General features: G+C 33.1%; 1 protein-coding gene across 8 annotated transcripts in view; it reads left to right on the forward strand.

Moving 5' to 3' along the window:
• Positions 1-19,927, forward strand: part of FAM184A (family with sequence similarity 184 member A) — a 52,344-nt gene extending 32,417 nt beyond the window's left edge. For 2 of the 8 annotated variants that reach the window (XM_087718563.1, XM_087718564.1), the window contains 9 exons: positions 2,289-2,501; positions 2,799-2,952; positions 4,941-5,068; positions 7,508-7,692; positions 8,121-8,267; positions 11,550-11,667; positions 12,264-12,368; positions 16,615-16,814; positions 18,287-19,927. In XM_087718563.1, coding sequence (XP_087574689.1) covers positions 2,289-2,501; positions 2,799-2,952; positions 4,941-5,068; positions 7,508-7,692; positions 8,121-8,267; positions 11,550-11,667; positions 12,264-12,368; positions 16,615-16,814; positions 18,287-18,368 — 1,332 coding nt within the window. In that variant the 3' untranslated portion in view covers positions 18,369-19,927. Of the gene's footprint in view, positions 1-2,288; positions 2,502-2,798; positions 2,953-4,940; positions 5,069-7,507; positions 7,693-8,120; positions 8,268-11,549; positions 11,668-12,263; positions 12,369-16,614; positions 16,815-17,577; positions 17,661-18,286 lie in introns of those variants that run through there. The other 6 variants (XM_087718565.1, XM_087718566.1, XR_015697057.1 and 3 more) reach the window with 5 other exon arrangements.
• Positions 19,928-22,086: the final 2,159 nt, after the last annotated feature.

Consider the following 22,086-nt stretch of genomic DNA (forward strand, 5'->3'; position numbering starts at 1 on the left):
ACTACTCTAAATGCTACAGCAGTTAAATAATATACATTGTACAGTAGCAATTTGACAGGCTTTTTTAAAAAAAAATCAGGACTCTAAAGGAGCCATTAGCTCAAAATTGTTTCCAGCCGTAGAAGCTGGATGATCTTCTGTCTGAAATACTCTAATGTTAAGTTTCTGAGGGTTCAATCGAAACAGGCATATAATCAATTGGTCATAATACATATATCTCATTCTCTGTGCTAATTTCAGCAGTATAGATATTGAAAATTACTTCAGTTTACAATGATTGAGAAAAGATTGAGAATCCCTGCTGTAGTGGATCCTATAATTCTAAGATTTTATAAAAGAAAATGGTTTGGTAGAAGGAAACTCAAACATTTATCCAACATCTAACAGAAGGTACTGAATTTGTTACAAATGCTTTTCTACTGCACAAATAGGTCAAGGGGGTAATTTGAATTTCACATTGCCCAAAGCAATGAGCCTCTGTTGTGTTGAAGCAGCTGTGTTCTCAGGAAGATGGTTTGTGCATGGGTATCTCCAGACAAAACTACTTTGGGGACCACTGATAAAGTAAAGCAGTTCTGCATGCACAGACATGTGAAGACAAACTCCTTAGAGTACCCACATCCACCTGAGAATACTGCTACCTCAACATTTCAATGATGAATTGTTCACACTATTACATTTGACAGAAGTGCCTTCAGAAATTTTGCACAGGTGTAATACATTTAGCATTTATGTTATCTTGTAAATGAAAGCACAATAGAAATCTTAAATCTGAATTAACTTGTGTATTAATTCTTTCATCTATATACAGGGTATCTGTACCTTCACTGAATTATTTGTGAGTTCATCTGTGTTAAATAATACTCTTGTAACTATTTGGCATTATGATCTTCATAATAAATATTTACAGACCAATGAAGTATAATGCTTGCACTGATCATATGAACTAAATTTAACCAGTTTGCCCTACAGTTAAGCTATTTGAAAGCTGATATACTATGAATGAAACTAGTGATAGTGCCTGTGGTCTTTACTAGTAATTACTTTATGTGAACTTATTCAGAGAGTGACAGTAGTACCAATATGATATTATAGTAATATTGGAACATTACACACTATTGTAGTGTAATGTGGTTTTGATAGAAAGAATGCCAATTGGATCTAAAAGCAGCATAGCTCTTCCTTCTGATCTCAGCTGCAGTACTATTATTTTCTCCTAATCTCAATCTCCAATATGAACTTCCCATCCTGAAAATACCATGTAAGATCTGTACATTACTGTGCATAGTTAGCACATCACTCAATTTATAACTGTGTTTTAGTAAATTATCTACCATAGAAAGGTGTGGATTAAGCCACAAAATCATAATATGGAAATAAGGAATTACAAATTAGGGGGATTACATATTATTTTTCCTTCCAGAGTTTAAGGCATTGTATATAGTACTTCTACTGCTTTTCTGTAAAGATATGCTTGTGAGGTGCATTTCATTGTCAGATAATACCAGATGTAGTCAACTGAGCAACATGTCTAAATAGCAATTTGAAGCTGGTTGTCCTTAGTCCATAGTTGAATACACTAAGCAGTACACTACATTAAATATAATATATGATTATTCTTTTTCAGTGTCCTAAACAATTCTAGAGGTAATATAAAAGTCTAATATTTAATTTCTTTGAAATTATTAGTAATTTACTCTAGAATCCAAAAATAAGATTGTAAACCCAATTGAGTTCATTAGAATTCCTGCCTAAGTAAGTGTATTGAAGATTTTTCATCTATTATTTTTATGAAGCAATCTTTTTGTACTTTTAAGAAGACTTTCTCTAACTCTGACTAACAAACTTTAGATATTAAAAGAAACTGTCTGAGTACTTTAAACTTGACTTTTAGATATCTGAGCATGTCACGGACAGTTGGGGAGAGGCAGTTTATAGAATGCAAAGTGGCAATCTTTGTAGTAGTTCTCCTATCTTTTGTATCATAAATGTTTGTTTCATGTTATAATGTATACCCGAACATTTTCTAAAAGAAATGTGTTGAACAACATATGCCAGAAGATAAGGATGCAATGTTTAAAAAGATACAAAATTTCTGTGTACATTGTACATTTCCTCTCATATCTCAAACTGCAACTCGGATTGCAGTTGATTAGTGGACTAGTAACATGTTTATAGATTTCTGTACTTTTCCAAAATTAATCTTAGTTTTAATAAAAATCTATGCATACATTTAATTAGAATTTTATTTTGATATTTCTGTGTCATTTTGCTTTTCTGTGAATTAGATCACTCTGCTAAAGCAAAACCTAGAAATGCAACTTTCACAGTCTCAGAACACAATGCAACAATTGCAGGCACAGTTTAGTCAAGAGCAGCAGAGACTGACTCAAGAAATTGAAGAACTGGAGGAAGAGCATCAGCAGAGACATAAGTCCATGAAAGAAGCACATATCCTTGCCTTTCAGAGCATGGAAGAAACAAAAGAACAAGAGCAAAAGGTGTGTTTAATGGGGGTTGGCAATATAACACATTTTCAAATAAAAGGTCATTAAAAAAAGAAACATGAACATTATTTTAATTAAATATTTAATTTTTATTTTGAACATCAAGAGACCCTCACCTATTTTCATCTACAGTTGTCTTGGAACCAAACCACTTTGCTAAATAGCATCCAGAGTATAGTGAATTACTGCATAAGATAGGGAAGCTACAGATAAGATTCCATAAGATAAAAACAAACATAATTTTATATGCTTCATTGTAAGAATATCCTCATACTGATTTACTTCTCATAGGAACTTGAGGAACACTTGCAACAGAAGTATTCAGAAGAACTTCAAGCACTGAAAGATGCACACAGACAAGCGATGGATGTTTTCAAAATAGAAATGGAGCAGGAAGTGCAGACTCTTCGCTTTGAATTGGAAGACGAAGGGAAAGCAATGCTTGGTACTGTACTGTACTTTCATGTCACAATTTAAAATGTAAGCTTTGATTTAGAAGGGCAGATATAATTTTCTCCCTGATACACAACAATGTAGGAATTTGGCTTTAATTTTGCTAACAATACAGAAATGGTTTGCCATTGTCTTATTATGGGCTGTTTTTTCTGACTTTCAAGCTAGTTTTTAGAGTTTGGTGGCTTTCAATGTAAAAACTTTTTGAAATCGACCAGCCTTTCCTAGATCATCTGCAACTTTCTATGTTTGGAGGACATACATACAGAGTACAGAATAGAGAATAACAGAGTTGGAAGGGACTTTGGAGGTCGTCTAGTCCAACCTTCTGCTCAAGTAGGAGATCCTATACCATTCTGGATAATTGGCTGTCCAATCGCTTCTTTAAAATCTCCAATGATGGAGCACCCACAACTTCTGGAGGCAAGCTGTTCCATTGGTCAATTATTCTCACTATCAGGAAATTCATTCTTAGTTTTAGGTTGGCTCTCTTTGAAACCATGTAGGTTTTTAAGATGAAAAATAGCATTCCTCAAGGTATTCCTTGAAGGGCAATTAATACCTCACAGTTTATAATATAAATAAGATACTATAATTCAGTCTTTACAATTGTTATGATTTATCATCTCTTAAATCAAGTTGATGACTCTGCTATGAGATTTTTCATAAGATTCTGCCTGGCTAAATAAAGCTTTTCCATAGGTGTTTTAGATAGATGTGTTCTGTTTTGATATTCTCCTTTTTCATTATCTTTGATAATGTAAAGTAGTTTCTTTAGTGTTATCTTTATATCTGTTTTTTTTACTATCAATATCAGTGTCTCATTTCAACAGAAATAGAGCAAAATCAGACCATAAAGAATTAGGGAGAAGTATCCACATCATTAGAGAAACTCAAGGTTTGCAAAAATACAATGCAGTATTTAAAATTTCAGAGAAACAAATCACTAAAAGTAGTAGTGGTGATTGCTCAATGTCATCAAATTGAATATTAGAAAAGAAAAGAGAATACTGGCTTAAAAGGAAGATAATGAATAATGTTTCCTTGAGCCTTTCACAGGTGATATAATATACTTACCTTGTATGATTCGCTTATCTGGTTGCTATTATTATCTCTCTGAGCTTGGTTGTTTTCTTGCAGACATTTCACTACCCAAACTAGATAACATCATCAGGACTAGCAACTGATGATGTTACTTAGTTTGGGTAATGAAATGTCTTCAAGAAAATCAAGGTCAGAGACCACCTCATTTCAACCCTTATCTACAAATATTCTTTATTGGCTTTAATTATCATCATCATTATCTTCTTTGGATTATTTTTGTTTCTCTTTTTGGAATATGCAACTGATGTTCTTTGAAAATATTTGCTTCCAGCTTTGAATGTGCATGGTACAAAATATTGAGTTGTAAGTCTTTTAAATATAGATATATAAAATATATACATGTTATGTAACTATCCTAGAAAATAGTATGACTCCCTGAAAAAAGAGCACTTTTTCCAGAAATAGAAATTATATTTCTGGTCTAATAATATCAAGATAATAAGGATAAAGCAGAAATTTAAAAATATGTCATCCTTTATTCTGGTATTTTGCCTTTATGAGTTTCCTTCCAAATTCATGAGTTCTCTACACAATTCTTTTATACAAAGTTCACATACTTGGATATGAACAATTTTACTTCACATTTTGAAATGACTTTCTTGCTTGAGCAACATCAAATTTTGAACAACAAAAATAAATTGAAAGTGTGGATTGCAAATACCATAAATATAGAAGACACAAATTGTGGTACTCTGAATGAATGTCAGGGTAATACACTTATTATAAAAGGTTTTCCCACCAATGGCTGGGAAATAGTAAGGAAATCAGTGAGCAAATTGTGCTACATATATTGCATTCAGTATACGATAATAATATGTATACCCATCAAAATATTAAATATTTATGAAGTATTTTACAATACTTTATATCTCTCAGCTTCTTTGCGCTCTGAACTGAATCACCAACATGCTGCAGCAATTGATCATCTCAGGCACAATCATCAGCAAGAAGTAGCAGCAGCTAAAATGGAACTTGAAAGAAGCATAGAACTCAGCAGGCATCAGGTATATATACTCTATGCCCTAAAGATTATTAGCATATTTAAAACTAAAGCATATGTGTTTGACCTTTATTTTATCTTTTTGATCAAGAAGTAACAAAAAAGCTATTTGATCAAAAATTGATATATGGTATTTGAGTCATTTCCCAGTTAACACATTTGAATCTGTCCAGTATTTCTTTCGACATTTTCTCATCTTTTAAGGCATTGGCATCGAGCAAGGCTTGATGTTCACCACTGTTGATCTAGTTGCCAGCTCATTGCCATTTAACTTTCATTGTATTGCTTTTGCATTTAATTTCCAGGTTTCAACCATATATTAATATACACTAATTGTAAATTAGCATTAAACATGTTACTATGTTGCTTTTGAATGAAACATGAAATTGTCCACATGCTATAACCACATGCTGCAACTACACCAATCTAATCATGTCTGATTCAGCATTTACCTTACACCATCACCTCAATGGTAATTTTTTGACTGGTGTAATTGTAACTACTATTCCAAAGATAAGTAACAGAATTAAATGACAGCAGCAAATTATCAAACTAGAAAATGAAGACGTTTGGCAATAAAAGTTTCCCAAACTTTGCCAATAAAAATTGAAAATCACAAATTGCAGAAGATCTGTAAAATGAGTACCCAGATTTTGGGGGGCAACATGCTGACTCTGTGAACCGCTTAGAGCAGTGGTCCCCAACCCCCGGTCCGCGGACCGGTGCCGGGCCGCGGACCGGTGCCGGGCCGTGGAGTACCTGGCACCGGGCCGCGCAGCGGCCGGGGGCCATGATCGCTGCAGCGGCCGGGGGACATGATCGCTGCAGCGCAAAGGCTCCTGGGCCGTGCGCAAAGGCTCCTAGGCCGTGCGCAAAAGCTCCTGGGCCGTGCGCAAAGGCTCCAGGGAAGAGAGCGGGCCACGGTAAAATTATCAAAGGCTGACTGGTCCGCGGCGATAAAAAGGTTGGGGACCACTGGCTTAGAGGACTGTAAAGCACAGTGAAGCAGTATGTAAGTCTAAGTGATATTGCTATTGCTGTGTGTCTGTCTGTCTACCCACCCACTTACCCACTCACCCATCCAAATCAAGAACCTGTATCTCCATTATGCACTGCCTGCTTCCTTGTTTTATCAATCTAGGATACCAATTCCATTATTCTGTTAATTTATATTTCATTTGCCATTCAACCATTCACTCTCTACCCACCAACATTCCATTCCCTCTCTTCAGCAATAAAGATTAAAAGAGGATGTAGATGAATTAAAGAGATAAGATAGTTGCATAAAGAAAAAAAAGTGAGAATAAAAAAGGATAAAATGACACAGGGGAAAAATAAACAGACAATTGGGGGGGGGGAGTGCTGCTTAAGCATTATGAGAGAATTAAATTGAACAAGCATCTCAAACACCAGCCAATTATTATGGCAATCCTTGGGATAATCCATCTCTTTCAGCAGCAAGTCCACAATAATTTAAACCAGCATCTTCCAGAATGCACTGTATATTTTATACTAATGTCTATAAGCTTAAAGCCTGATCATTTATGACTGAAATTTCACTCATAGAATGCTTCTACAGGAGAAGGGCTATAGGTGGTTCCCCCCCCCCTTACTCCTTCTGTTTCCCTGAAAGAGATTGGGGGTGGCAGGAGAAATCTGTATTATTTGTTAGTTTTAGGAATCACTTATGGCAGTAAAAGTAAAGTAAAGAGAACTTTAGTTCAAATCAGCTATTTTATTTACAAAAGAACAAGTCTGGATCTAAACATTTTTGTTGAAATATGTTTTGGTGCTAAATAAAGGTGAAGGCATAATAACAAAGATAATATAGTAATTGTAGACACTACCAAACTTCTGGACAAATAACAGAAAACCTGAATTGGAGATCAGTCTTAGTAGACTCTCTAAGTCTGGGGGAAGGGGGTGCTTGTGTTGGCTGAAAAGATGAAAGCACAGTCTTAAAACTCAATTGCAATCTCATAATTCTTATTCAGTATTCCATTTAACTTTATATTTGATTTTTCACAGATGAAGAGGAATAAAGAGAAGACAAGAATCCCCTAATTTAAGGAAGATACATTGTCATTTAAATCAGGAGTGTACAACCCATGGCCCACAGGCTGCATATGATTCTGGACAGCTAGTAAAGTAGCCCCACAAGATTGTAAACTTTTAACAGTATTATGTGATGCATTATGTATTAATTAATTATATATGTTATATGTGGCCCAAGACCATTTCTTTCCACACAATGCAACCCAGGCAAGCCAAAAGGTTGAACACCAGTGATTTAAATATTCTGTTTTTAAATACAATCTAAAGTACTAATAAGGAAATAGAAATATTTTAATAAAAAAACTGAGTATGTTTTTTTCTGCAGAAATGAATACACTATGCAGAACTACTACAAAGTGTTCTTTGATTATTAATATTTGCTTATTAGGAGAAAGAATTTATGTGCCGAATATCAGATGTACAGGATGACCTGAGGCATCGAGACCACCATATATCAGAATTGGATAAGGAAATACTTGCTTTGCATGAGAACATAAGTGCATTAACTAAGGAACTGGAGTTCAAAGGGAAGGAAATTCTACGAATACGTAGCGAATCTAATCAGCAAATTAGGTATGAGTATTTCTGATGTCAGGTAACAAGGTCTAATTAATGCAGTTCCTAAAGCTGATAACCTTTTTTTTTTAACTTTACATGGAATATTTTAGGTACTCAAATTCAAACTGCTGTACTCATCAAAATCTAATATCGATTAATGTAAAAATGCATTTAGGCTGGGATTGCCTGTCATATGGCATTGCACATTATTCTAGACATTAGCAAGTGAAAAAACTATTTTGAAAATTTAATTAAACAAATTTTGTTTGCTTTTCATTATTAAAGCATTAAAGGAGATGAAAAAAATTATAAAAATAAGCTAAAGGTTGGAGAAATAGTAATTTTTCAATTATCAGTATCACTGTGCACAAAGCCTTTCAAATATCAACATTAATGAACCCAACTGACATAAGAATAACTGTTTTTAACATAAAATGAAACAGGCTACATGAACAAGATTTAAGCAAGAAACATGAGAAAAAGTTGGATGTCATGACAGCTGACCACATCAGAGAGAAACAAAGTATGCTGGCAGATTTTAATAAAACCCAAGAGCTGCTCAAGGAAATTAATTCAGCTTTGCAAGTTTCGTAAGTTTTACTCCCTTGAACAATTTCATATATGGGCTGAGTTTGAGTGGAATAATATATAACCATTATCTGTTTCCAATTGATACTGGAGAGGCATAGGCTTGTAAAATTACATATAACTGAGAAGCTTAGTGTATCTGCTATCTTTGACAACCATTTCAACAAACATGCAGAATTGAACCCATGGGAAAAAATAAGAAGACATCCAATTCATACTTTCACTTAACCCTTGTAATATCTTAAGTATTGGAAGCTAATACAAAATAAAAGTACAATGGGCATTCTCATAAAATCAATCAGTCAGCTAGATGAAGCAGTTCAAACAGTTCTACACACTCTTAAAAAGTATTTGGAAACTTCAATTACTTTCCCAAATGCAGCAGCCGGCATGGTTTTTTGCAAGCCTAGTTTTGCACATGTGTCACTTCTCCTGCGGGAGCAGCATTGACTGATGATTTGCTTCTGGGTCCAATTCAAGGTGTTGGTTGTCACCTTCAAAATCCTATATGGCTTGGGACCACATCTTTTCCCAGTCATATCTATTTGATCCACTAGTATGGGGAGGCAGGAAAAGCTATGGGGTCCCCTCTCCTAACGAGGTCCATCTAGCAGGATAAAGAAGGGCCTTCCTCATGGTGGCTCCTCCCTTATCACTGCAGACATAAGATTGACCCACACTTTTAGAGTCTTTCACAAGGCCCTGAAGATATGGTTCTGCCAACAGGCCTAGAGACCCAAGAGTGATAGGGAACCAATTAAAAGGCTTGAATGATTGTTATTGCTGGGGAGCGGTGGGGAGTAGTATTGTTTTGGTATTAAGATTTTATCCTTGTAAACTGCCCAGAATCACAGAATGAGTTGGGCAGATATTTTTAAAAAAAAAAAATACCACCATTTAATACATCCTTTCATTAGGACTGAACATCACACTAAAGATGCTTGGTAAGCCTCTTATTTTATTTTTGTGCCTCTGGTTAAATTGATGCAATATTTTTAAAACTAATAACTCCCATATTACATAATGTTGTATATATTAATGGTTTTAATTAACTGTGTCTTCCCACAACATCTATGTCACCGTATGATCCTTATATTTCTGTGTTTCATGTTTCTCTTTGTAAAGTCAATTTCATTATACTGAAGCTATGTCTTCTAATTAAGTTTCCAGTTTACTTTCCCAGTTATAAAGCACTGTTTTATCTTAAAATAGTCTACACTCTCATTTCTTTTTGGATACTTTTATTATTGGAGAAAAATATGTCTTTGGGAGGGAAATGCAACTAAGGACCTTTTAAAATTCTCAAGCGTTATGGTTACTGACTAATAATTATTGGCTATCTTTACAGTGCAAGGACATAATAGATTGTAAACTCTTGCCCAGCTCTTATTCATCTGAGTCTGAATCTTAGAGAATAATGTACAAGCAAAGTTAAATAGCTGTTTGTATAGATATGCTTTTTTTAAAATGGTAAGATTCCATTTGTAATGAAATTTGAACTGACAAACTGCCTGAAATAATACTGTTTTCTATTTAAGTTTTGCTTCTTGTAATAAAGAAGCGTAGAGATTTCTGTAAGAAGAATAGTCTAAACTAGCGGTCCCCAACCTTTTTAGTTCTGCAGACTAGCAGTGTTAGAGGTGAGGGGAGAGGGGATGGTTTTCTGTGTGTGCCTGTGGCTTGGGCAAATGGAGCTTCGTGCACTCACACACTTGCCTGTCGCTTGCATATCCCAAGGGTTGGGGAATCTGGTCTAAACTGCCTCTTCAGGAGAGGATAGAAGATTTTGTTCAATATAATAATATTTATCATAAAATATAATGAAATCAAAATTAGTTTTACTATATAATAACCCAATCTTAAAGCAGTAACTTTGGAGACATGACCACAAATAAAAGCTGAAGATTTTAAGGTATAAAAATATTTCATAAAAGTTTTTAAACTTTCCAAATATAGTCTGTCTGTAATTAGGGAATAAAAGAGTTATGTTACTATATGAGCCTGGCTGATAGAAAATATGCTATGTAGTAATGACCTGAAGATGTTCTAGGATTAAGCTTTAGAAGATAGTGTTAACAACTTTTATGAATTCTGGTAATCGTCAGAAAACCTGATTAAAGTTATGAAGAACTTTTAAAACCAAAGCAGATTTTCAAATTTATGTATAGTAAGAAAAAGGCAATTGGTATATTTAATATATATTTAGCATAATACAATCTGAACATCTCTTGCATACTCTGGAATTCAACTGGAATTCATAAATTGACACTAATCGAGCCAGATACAGTATTCTAAACTATCTTCCAATTGGGCCACAGAGCAAGTTGGCAAAAGGTCTTCTTCAGCTATTAAAATCATTTGAGAGGATAAAATCCAGCTTTCAGAATATATACCCTCTTCATTTATATGGCCTCCCATCTTTCAACCAACTCTGGGCAGCTACCAATTAAAAATTAAAATACATATAAAATCATTTTAAAACTATAAAACTCAGCCGATTAAAACATTAAAAGCAACAAAAACTTGACACCAATCAGTTCTAATGTGTGTCCAGGCACTTAGGGGGAAACCTGAACTCTATCTATCTATCTATCTATCTATCTATCTATCTATCTATCTATCTATCTATCTATCTATCTATCTATCTATCTATCTATCATATATATCATATATATAAAAACTCCATCAGAAAACTGGTTCTTCAACTGCCTCCAGAACCAACGCACCTAATCATATGAATCCATCATATCAGCATATAGCTTCAGTTTGTTCGATGTTTACCCTTGTCTGTTAGAATCCATATAAAAGTCCAAAACCAGAAAGCAATCTGAAAGGTTAATTCAAAACTTATTAATCTTTCTACAAATTCAAGGGTCTGTTTTTTGGCCTTTCAGTATTTTTCTGTAAATTATTTTTTTCCATTCACTCCTTTAATGCTTCTTCACTGTCTTTTTAGAACTTTTCTGCAATTTTCTTAATTTCTGCTTTCATTCTGTGGTGTTTTGACTGCTTATACTAACTTTTTTTTTAGTTAGCATGATACTTTCTCACTCATTAGTTGATTTATTATAATTTTATTATTGAGGTTATGTTGTTTTAACTGTAAATTATGACAGCATTTTCTTTAGCATAACCAACCAAAAGACGTTTATAGGTATAAATCTATATCTCTTTTTATATATAATATTTATTTATTGAATCAATCTGATAATATGGATTTATAGTATTATCTTTTAACTTTGACACACTACTAATGCATTGGTGATAATTTTGTCTTTATAAAGTTTAGAAGAAATGGAAGATAAATATCAAAACAGGGAACCAAGGCCAGAAGACCTGAAGCTTATTGCAGAGCTGAAAGATCTGATTGCTGAGAGGGATCAGCTGATAAAGAAGCTGATTGTAAGATAATTTGGTGGGCTTTGTTTTGAGCATGTGAGATGCTAGTATTTTTTTGTCAAATATTCCAAACATCTATTACATGTGAAAGACAACAATCTAATGAAAGTGACTTTCAGTTTTAATCTCAGTTATCTAGGCTGCACACACAATTCCACATCTCTTTTTGTACTATTAAACAGTTGTTGGAAATGTTACTTATAAAATTGTATCTTTTGTACTGTAGATAAATCACAATGCTATCGAAATTTTAAAACATTTGGGGGGAGTATCTTTTCCTTCCTGGTTTGCATTTATATAAACAATGTCTATTTTAATGTTTTCTAATAAGTATGTTCTGAATTTTGCTGATAAGAAATTTGCTAATATGAATCATTTGTGGCTTCCTGTATCACAATTGTCTTCTAGAATCTTTGAACTCAATGCAAAGTTAGAATGCTAATGCTGCTATAGAGGATTATAGGAATGCCACAAATTATTACATAAATGGAACAAATGTTGCCAATCTTAGTTCAGCTTCAACAGTTTCATATTTGAAGTGAAGATTTTTTCTGTAAATAGTCACCCTAACAACATGAACTTATACTTTTCTTTATTAGGATGACAAAAAATTCTATCAACTGGAACTAGTCAATAGGGAGACTAACTTCAACAAAGTGTTTAATGCAAGTCCTAATGTTGGTGTTATTAATCCTCTAGTAAAGGTATGGAACATAATTATTACCTTAAAAGTAGAAAATGGGGGTTGGTAATATTACAAATAACAGAAGTCTATTAACAACACAGGTTGGAAATAAGCAAGTTTTTCACAATGTGGTCAATTTTTCTTTTAAACAGGATATATAAGTGTGCTTGTATAGTATATTTGTTTAACATGGGATATCTTTTTTTAAAAAGCAACATTTCCTTAAAGTCACACTCAACCTGCCACCCTTTAATTCTTTTAGCAGCAATACATAGAGATTATTTCATGCTGCTATTTTTTTTACTTCCTGACCTCCTCTATAGGCTGTTGATGAGCCATCCAAGGACTAATTTATTTTGAGCTTGTTTAGCATTTGAGGTGGTTCTATCATCTACGTGGGTACTGTATTTTAGAATCACTTTATATTTTATTTCTCAGAAAGTTTGTTCCTGAAAACTTTCTCAAACTACATTGCTAATTATACCCATTTTTGCAACTGCACTTTGATTGCTAATATCCTCTTTCAAAATCAAATTTTGATATTTATTTGGTTTAGCATTTACTAACACTGTAGTTAAGTGGACAGGAAATCTTAGTAAAAGTATCAGTATAAGGTTGCTTCTCTTCCTTCTTCTGGAGTTTCTGTTATAACAAAGTCTCTTCCCTGAAAAGAAGAAATACTTTGTTACATAGCAGCAATTCTGGACTCAGACTATTATCTTTATTTGCAGTTATGCCTTTGCATATTAGCATTCCAGTGTTGTGGATGTGTTTTCTTTAGTAAATTGTTATAAAAGAATCAAATGCTTCTCCCAGAAGAAAAAGCAATGGGATGCATGTTAGTCCAAAGGAAAAAACCTCAAAATCCACAATTGAAAAATACTTGGAATTATTGGATTGACTTGAAGTATCAAAAATTGTGGAAATCGTGTGCTGTATTCTGTTTCAGAATATAAAATAAATAATATTTAATGTTAGGAAATATGAATAATTATTGCTAAAATCCAAGATTTTGTTATATAGTACATTTTCTATAACAAAAAATGTGCCATCAAGTGAAAGAATTATCTTTTTATACTTCCTAACATGATGCTGAGTTAATAATAGACCTCATTGCTTCCCTTTCTCTACAATTGTCATCTATTTTTCATTTACATTTTATAGAGGATTGCTATGGTTGTTATTTCCAGTTGATGTTCTCATAGTACTGGCTACAGTACACAAAGTGAACATCTCTTTAGAATCTCATACTTGATTTAAGTGTATTCTGTCTTCCTGTAATGGAATCCTTTAACATTGTTACATGCATCTGTTTAATTTTTATTGTGTGAAATACGAACACAAGAGTTTTGATTTGAAATCTGTTTTATCTTTTTCTATACTTAAATATAAACTTCTTGACTTTTTAATTTTTTTGTCAGTTTTGGCACTGGAAATATCTTTACACCCTCTCGGTAATTTAATTATATTTTTCAAACCATCTTTGCTAGACATTTGAACAGTTCTTTTGATTCAAAAAGAAAAAGAAAGAAAGCAGTTGAAATGGGTGTGTACCCAATTAAAAATAATTAAATGGGTCTACTCTTGAATTATTGTAGAATGAGTCTATTTCAATATACCATATTTTTCAGAGTATAAGACGCACCTTTTTCCCTCAAAAAAGAGGCAGAAAATTTGGGTGTGTCTTATACACTGAATACAGCATTTTTTGCCTCCCAAACCCCGCCCCCTTCACCAAAATGGCCGTGCAGAGCCTCTAGAAGGGTTTCAGAGAGCTCCTGGGGGCTGGGGAGGGCAGAAATGAGTGAAAAACAGGCCCATTTTTTGCTCATTCCCCCCCCCCCAGCACTCTGCAAGCCCCCTAAAGGCTATTCATGCCTTTTGGGGGGGGGGGGGAACACAGCTTGATTGCAAATTATTACAAATGAAATAGTATCATTTACCCTGCTACAATATTATGTAAATGAGGCTGGGTGATTGTACAGTGAAAACATTGATAGCCTGACAGGGTATAAAAGCCATCAGTCAAATCATTGCGATCCAGTATTTTCTGCAATATACTTTTATGTTTTGTTAATTAATAACCTTCCCCCCAACAATAAAATACTGTGGAACTAGAGAAAATAACAAAGCACTGTTGCAGTTTTTTCAGATTTCATTTGTTTATTAGAAATTTGCCTTTAGTAGGTTTTTCTCACTCTGCTTCTAACAGGAAGATGGTTAACTCCTTATGTTGTCACTGCAATTCTGCGGGGGAATATAATTACCAAACTCCTTTCATTGACATGATCGTTGTTTTTTTTAAATACAGCAGATTTTTTTTTATAAAACCATGAAAGAAAAGCAATAGATATGGTGAAATTAAGAATGGCTTTAAAGAATTTAAAAATACCTGTGTCAACTTGAATCAATAGTAAACAGTTACCAGGATCTTCAAACTAAAATTAAAAGGCTATCTCCAGTGAGGATCATTTTGATTGTAAACAGGGCACTGCGCCCTGGAGAATTGTACTGCTAACTAAAATAGTGTTAGTTCCGTGAGGAATCTTTCAGGTAAAATTATAGCAAAGCATGGCTTTGCAAGGTGACACGGCTTTTGTGTGGAAGCAACCTAAAACTGAAAAAGTAAGGGATCTTCACCTAAAACTATTTAATTGGGGAAAATTCTTCCATTTAAACTAAAATAAAATGAAGGAATTGGACTGCATTAGTTATCTATCCAAAATAAGAGTTCTTAGAACATTTTATGATAAAGTGTTTAAAAAGAGGTAATACCAATTAGTGTCAAAAATTATTATATAAAAAACTTAGTACATGGCTATAGAAATCAAATAAATAAATCATATTAATAAAAGATAACACTGAATTGTTTTCTGATATGGAAAAACCTTGAGACTGAGCTTAATGCCAAAATCTCTACTATATTATTATAAACACTAAAAAAGAAAAAAAACCCTATTAAATAGTGTAGGTAAGTATTTAATTTCTGACTTCACATGTGCACCAACCAGCTGCTCTCTTTCTGGCATGCGCATGTGCACACTCCAGTTTTGGCACTCAGTGCCAAAAAGGTTAACCATCACTGGTATATATGAAGTAGTTTTATTAAACATTCTTTGTTTAACAAAATTTAGTTAAAATCTATTATGTATATAAATAGGCCCTACTGATTTTAATATAATTAAATAGTTTATGGCCAGAGTAATTGAGATCTTCTTCGCCTGACCCTAACCTTGACATAAACATGCCCTGGCAAACTGATAGCTAGCTAAATCAGCTATTTTAAAGATCTGACCAAACTCATAACATACATGTTTAGGGATGGTGATTGGTTTTTATTTTCCAATTAACAGGTGATATTTATCATGGTTTGCTCTTAATTGATAAATTGGTTTTCCCATCTATATGTTCAAGAATATAGAAAATGAATTAGTTGTATCTGGTAGACCATTATTATGTTTTAGATTATTCTGATTCTAAATCAGTACCTTCAGCAAAGTAACAAAGAACAGATAAACTTGAATGATATTGAAAATAGAGAGCAGATTTTTTTGTGAAAATCTGAAGGTTGTGGAATTAAGATCCTTAATCCAATCAAAAGATTTGTAATTTTTGAAGAACTATCTTATAGAAGAGTTCACTTAAGTGAGGCACTGCGTGGCTATTGGAAGCATTTTATTCAACTCTTCACCTGTTTTTACTCAGGCTGGCAGAATATAAGAATTTGGTACCAATATGGCAACATCTGTTATATTCTCTTATCAGTTAAAGCCAGAAAAATAAAATAAATGGAAATTAAATATTTTTGTTGCAAGCTCTTTTTTTCCTGACAAATGAAACATACTGGGCAAAACTTTTGCTTATAATCCTAGTTATTTATTTGTGGTTTTTTTTTAATTGTCACTTTCTATGAAAATATTTTGAAGCGGGATTTAATTCATTTTATGGCAACCAGGAACCATGATTATGTAAGGAAATGACTGCAAATAGAAAGTAAAATCAGTTTTTCTGATACACTTAAAACTTTCCAAATTTTTTGGTTGGGAGATTCAAAATTATAACAACAGTGTTACTTTTAACAGAAAAGTAGTTTCCACTGTTCTTCGGGAATTGAAGCTAAATAAGATAATCTACTAAAATTATTGAAAAGTCAGGCATCGTATTGCAGCAATCCCCAAACCATTAATAAAGAATAATAATTTAAACATTTCAGTAATTTCCTGATTTGTACACTCCCTTCCCTACATGTGTTATTTTTAATGCAGCAAAAGAAGAAGAATGATAGATCAGCAAACAGGTTTGTGAGTGTCCCCAATCTAAGTGCTTTGGAATCTAGTGGAGTGGGCAATGGACATGCTAACCGCCTGGACCCTATTCCTAATTCATCCATCCACGATATTGAGTTCAACAGCAGCAGACCACTTCCACAACCAATACCACCCAAAGAGCCCAAGATGGTTTTGAGGTGAGCAGAGCCTCACCAGTTTTTGATTATTATTTTTCCTAACTTGGAAAACAAAAATTGATTTCTTTTTAGTTGACCCCACCCACCCACTTGGTTTAGGAATACTGGAGTATAGATATTATTTTAGAATCATAATTTTTGCACTCTATTTTGCACTCTTTATAGTATCCCTTTTTATTGTAAAGCTTGTTGAAATATGATTCCCCCAGTAAGTCTTATTTCCCTTAAAATTTCAAAGTGTTATATTATTACCAATGTGTTGTGTGCTTTTACCTTTATGAACAATTGTTAAATGTTTGTTATTTCTACCTGCCCTTCGAGAATATGTTACAATCCCCCAAATCAAAATGATATTTTGTAATAGTGCTTCTAACAAAATATTTACCATATTAGATTTGTATTGATTTTCCTCACCACAGAATATTTTTTTCGATAAAACAAGCTTTGAGTATATGTGAATATAGTATGTGCATGTATTACATACCATTTAATGCTATGCTTCAGCATTAAAATATCAAGCTTCACTTTGCATTACAATTGGAATATGTTTTATTATCTAAATGAAATATCATTATATAATGCTAGATATCCTGGAAAAGTAAATGTTTCTTTATTCTGCTTTAATGCCTTTTTGCAAATCTGGGGCAGAAAAAAAAAATAGGAAGTTTGCACTATAACATTTTATTTCTTAACTTGAATAAGAATCCCATAAAATGTAATCTTCCTTATTTTCCCTTTGCATGTAAAATGCATGTATGCTCAGACGCCATTAACAAGCATGTGCATGAATTATGATGACGGAGTTTCCTTACAAATTATTGTGTTCCCTGATTTGTCCTATAAACGGTAGGGATTATTTTAATGTTCTAGCTATATAATGTAATTATACTAAAGCAATAAAAGTATATGTAGTGATTGTATCGATACAGGTTTACTCGATAATTATGGGTAAAAAAAGAGCTTGCTTTGTACTGAATCCCTTGTTCTATTGTATCTGATTTCATATGCATGCAATTTCAATAATTTACTCTGAGTATGTATTATTTAAAGTATGTAATTGTTCAGTACCAGATAATTCAGCATGACCTAACGAATATGATGCTTGCATCATATTTGACAACTAACTTGACCAGAAGAAAAGGATGCTAAAAGAGGATGCTCTTTAAAAACAAACTTTCCCTTGCTCTTGCTTTTTTTTTTTTTTGACAAAAGCAGCAACTCCAATTTTTTCCCCCCAAAACACTATTTTTCTACCCTGTTGTGTGGCTTAGTGACTTGTCTATGCTGCTGATGCTCTCCAATGGAGTGGATGACCGAAGGTTGAAAATGGGGAATTAAACTACCTCACAGACTAACGTGACTTTGAAATTATAAAAGTTGATTCTGTGCTGTTTTTATATGCTTTTTCCAGGCAGTTTGCACCTTGACTCTTGGTTGTGGGTTAAATCTGTCTTTTCTTTTTATGAATCTAGCCCTCCTCAGACTGAAGCTTCCCCAATGGCTTCACCAGATCCACAACGTCAGGAATGGTTTGCTCGTTACTTCACATTCTGAGAGATTATTTTGAATGGCACAGCATGGTGTGGACTGTACTGTTCATAATAGCATGACCTTAAAATAAACCCTTATGTGAAACAAGCTTCCTTGTAATATGTCAAACACTGTGAATGAGAACGTATTTGTCTCTCTGATTTGAAAATGCACTCTATTTTATGTGATACTTGTTGGAATCACTTGACATAGTTATATAAATGTGCTTAATGACACTTATTTTTATTTAAAATTGAAAAGTATTTAAACTTTGTAATTACTGCATAATAAAATTTCATAGAAGAAATACAATCTTTCCTTCACTTTTCCTATAAATATGTATTTTCTTTAGTTTCAGAGAAGATTTTCGCATCCCATTTCTCTCAAATGCAATTAATTGCATGGTTACTATATATTAAAATAAATTGTTAACAATTTAAAAATCAGACAATGGCAAAATATGTGCAAATCCATATATTTTTAATTAAATTAGAGAACAGACTTTAAAAATTGTGGTTTATTCTAAAAGTGGAGAAGAGTGCTAAATTATAATAATATATAAAGCAAGGTGGTGATAAGATTATAGTAAGAATAATGATGGATATTTTAATGTTGAAATTCATCAACTTTTGTCATAAATATTTTATAAATACATGCAGAAACTAATCTCTTTAGACATTTAACATTTGGGGTTACTACATTAGGTAATGCTGTTATTAATAAAGTGAAATGTATGGAAAGCTGCATTTTGAGGATATTTAACTTTTGGAAAAACTCAGGCATTAAGGAAAAATAGTTCCAAACAAAATAATTATGCATAATAAAGCATGCAAATCTTTCATTAGAGTTCCAGCATAAATGTTAACATTTTTCTCTTCCATTACAAAATTAAGCCACGACCATGTAATCTTTTTCACCTGGAGAATGAGCCTGATTTTCCACTCTATTACATTTATCTTATAATTGTGCAGGTTTTCTGAGAGAAAAGATGTAATATACTGGCAAATCTGGTTTTTATATATTTTGTTAATACTATTGATGTTATTTCCAAGATTACCACAATAAAACTAACACTGGTAATCTCAGGGAGAAGCTTTTCTTTGTTTTATGAGTGTACTTTTAAGATTTGATCTTTGTATGCATAAAGGGGGAGTAGGAAAATTGTGTTGTTATTTTAAAAAGTTTTTATTCTTAGATACAAAAATATAGCTCTCCATTATTTCTGCTAAAGCCTGACTGCATCTTCCCATTATGCAACAGCATAATCAACCAATGGTTCCACCAATAATATAGTAAATTTTATATGTAGCATATGTACAAAAAATTTGTATGTTTTCATATAAAATGTCCTAATCAGACTTTTCAAATTGTATCTCCTGTAAACTCATCCTGAATGCTTCACTGGAAGCAGTGTTCTAATGCTTTCCTGCTAATCTAAAGCAGTATTTGGCAGATATTCTATGGTCTGTGTAAAGGTACATACAACCTTTACATTAGAAGAAAGCCATATTAAGTTAAAGTTGGATTTCTTGGCTGTTACGTATAATAAAATATACTGAATAATTTTGCAATGATGATTGCAATACTATTGTGTTATGTTTTTCTTTAAAATTGTATGATTTGTTTACCTTAATACTAAAGGATTGGCTGGAGGGCACCAGAATTCTGTAGTTAACATGTTGAATTAGAACTACTAGTAGGCAATCCCAAACAGAAGTAGATCCACAACAATGGAAACTTATTTGGTGACTTTTTATCCAGTTACCTTCTCTAAGCCCAGCTTACCTCATATGGTTGTTGTGGGAGGAAAATGGAGGAAGGATATCTTATATATCATCTTAAACTCCTAAGGAAAGGTGGGATATAAGTCAAATGTTAAACTTCAAAACTATAATAGTATTTTAGTATTCTTGTTCACATTTTTTCTAGTGTAATATCAATGAAATCAACTTCTTTTCTATACTGAGAATATGAAAGAAGACATTCATTTGCATATTTTATTCTGCCGCAGCAACTTTCTACAAGACAGAAACTGTTTTATCAGAAAACACAAGTCATCTCCCCATACCAATTTTAAATTCAGTCTTCAAATTTAATAAACTAACCTTCAAAATAGTATTATCCAATGTGTTAATGCATAGAAACTTGCTTTCATATTATATATCAAAATTATGGAAAACATTCAAAAGAGCTTTGCAAAGCAAATCACTACAAGCTTTTCTCCACAATATACTAACAGTCACATCCTTTGGAAAGTGTGCATGGCTACTGCAAAAGCTGTTTCCAGGATGTGTTCAGACATCTCTTAAACTGTTATAGCACCAAAGTAACTGTATATGGCTCAGGCAATGGGAGACAGCCTTCAAAGCAGTTTTACATGCTTTCCCAAGGTACAGTTGCTTTAATACCTCAAGGATGAGCGCCTCACCATGCCAACACACTTTGCAAGGCACCTTTTTTCAAGATTTCACAGATTCAATTTTGTAGGAAGCTGAAAGTGAGCTTTAAAAAGCCCAGTCATTTCAATATGAGATGGCAAATAAATAGATAAACTACTCTCCTTGCAGTCTAGTCATTTGTTTTCAACAATTTGCTATAAATGATACAATTTATTCTCATTAACTTATAACGTTCAACCTATACATGTAAAAGTTGTTCTGTAAATAGCAATCTGCTAATACTGTGATCTCCAATATGGCAACTTGGAATGCTAGTGCTCTTGCTGTGCAACAGGTTCTATGCTACCTTTTATAATTTTTTAAATTAAAAAAAATTGGTGATGCTGCAAAATGAAGTATTAGTCTCCAGAACTGGAAGCACCTCTGGTTATTCTAGAAGCTTACTTTTATAACAACAACTTAATGCACAGCAGTGTATTAAATGTCATATATTTTGAAGCCACATACAGCACCTTCAAGGCAACATACGTTATGTGACATCGTGTCACTTTCTAAAAAAATATTTTATATATTTAAACAGCATGTTTAAAAGCATACATCATATGATTTATTATGAGAAAGCAGCATACATTTCATTACTGCACACTTAGCTTCATTTCTACAAATGTAAATACTGGTAGATTTGAGAAATCTATTTTACTTGTATTTCCTTTTTATTTTGCAAACTTTTTAAGGCATAAGCAATCTCTCACTATCATAAACAGAATAAAAGAAATGTTAGTTTCAAAGTTTGCCTTGAAAATTCAGCCATTTTGACTGTCAAAGGTAGATTGCTCAAACTATTCCTATATCTTGGACCTACTCCAATATGTCCTCTAGATATATCTTACTGTACAATCGCCCTACTTGACATTTTCCAGTGGGATCAGATGTCATTTTTGGTTCGTTGGTTTTTAAATGATGTACAACTAATGGAAAAATGTGTTAGAAGTAGGAAACGTGGAGGTTTATACAAGCAGGAATTTTATAGGACAATAGACTTATCCTTAAATTTCTCACTACCAACACTCAATGGTACAGAAAAGGTCCAAAAATATTTGCAAAGCTTTTTGTTTGTTCATGCAGTCATCCAATCCCTTCCATATGAGCCTATTACTGACTGACAATTTCCCATGAAAAAATCCTGCTTACTGATTCCCATGAAGAAATATTGGTTATATCCTGCAGTAATTTTTCCACCGTACTGCCTCTTTTCAAAATAAATGCAGTTCTTTTTAAGTGTGCATAAGCTCTAGCATATCATAAACTAAATCAAGTAAAGTATATACAGCAGTGTAAAAAAC

This window comes from Thamnophis sirtalis, unplaced genomic scaffold (assembly GCF_051295495.1).
Source record: "Thamnophis sirtalis isolate CommonGarterSnake01/CBP01778 unplaced genomic scaffold, rThaSir2_p1.2 scaffold_6, whole genome shotgun sequence".
Taxonomy (NCBI): Eukaryota; Metazoa; Chordata; class Lepidosauria; order Squamata; family Natricidae; genus Thamnophis; species Thamnophis sirtalis.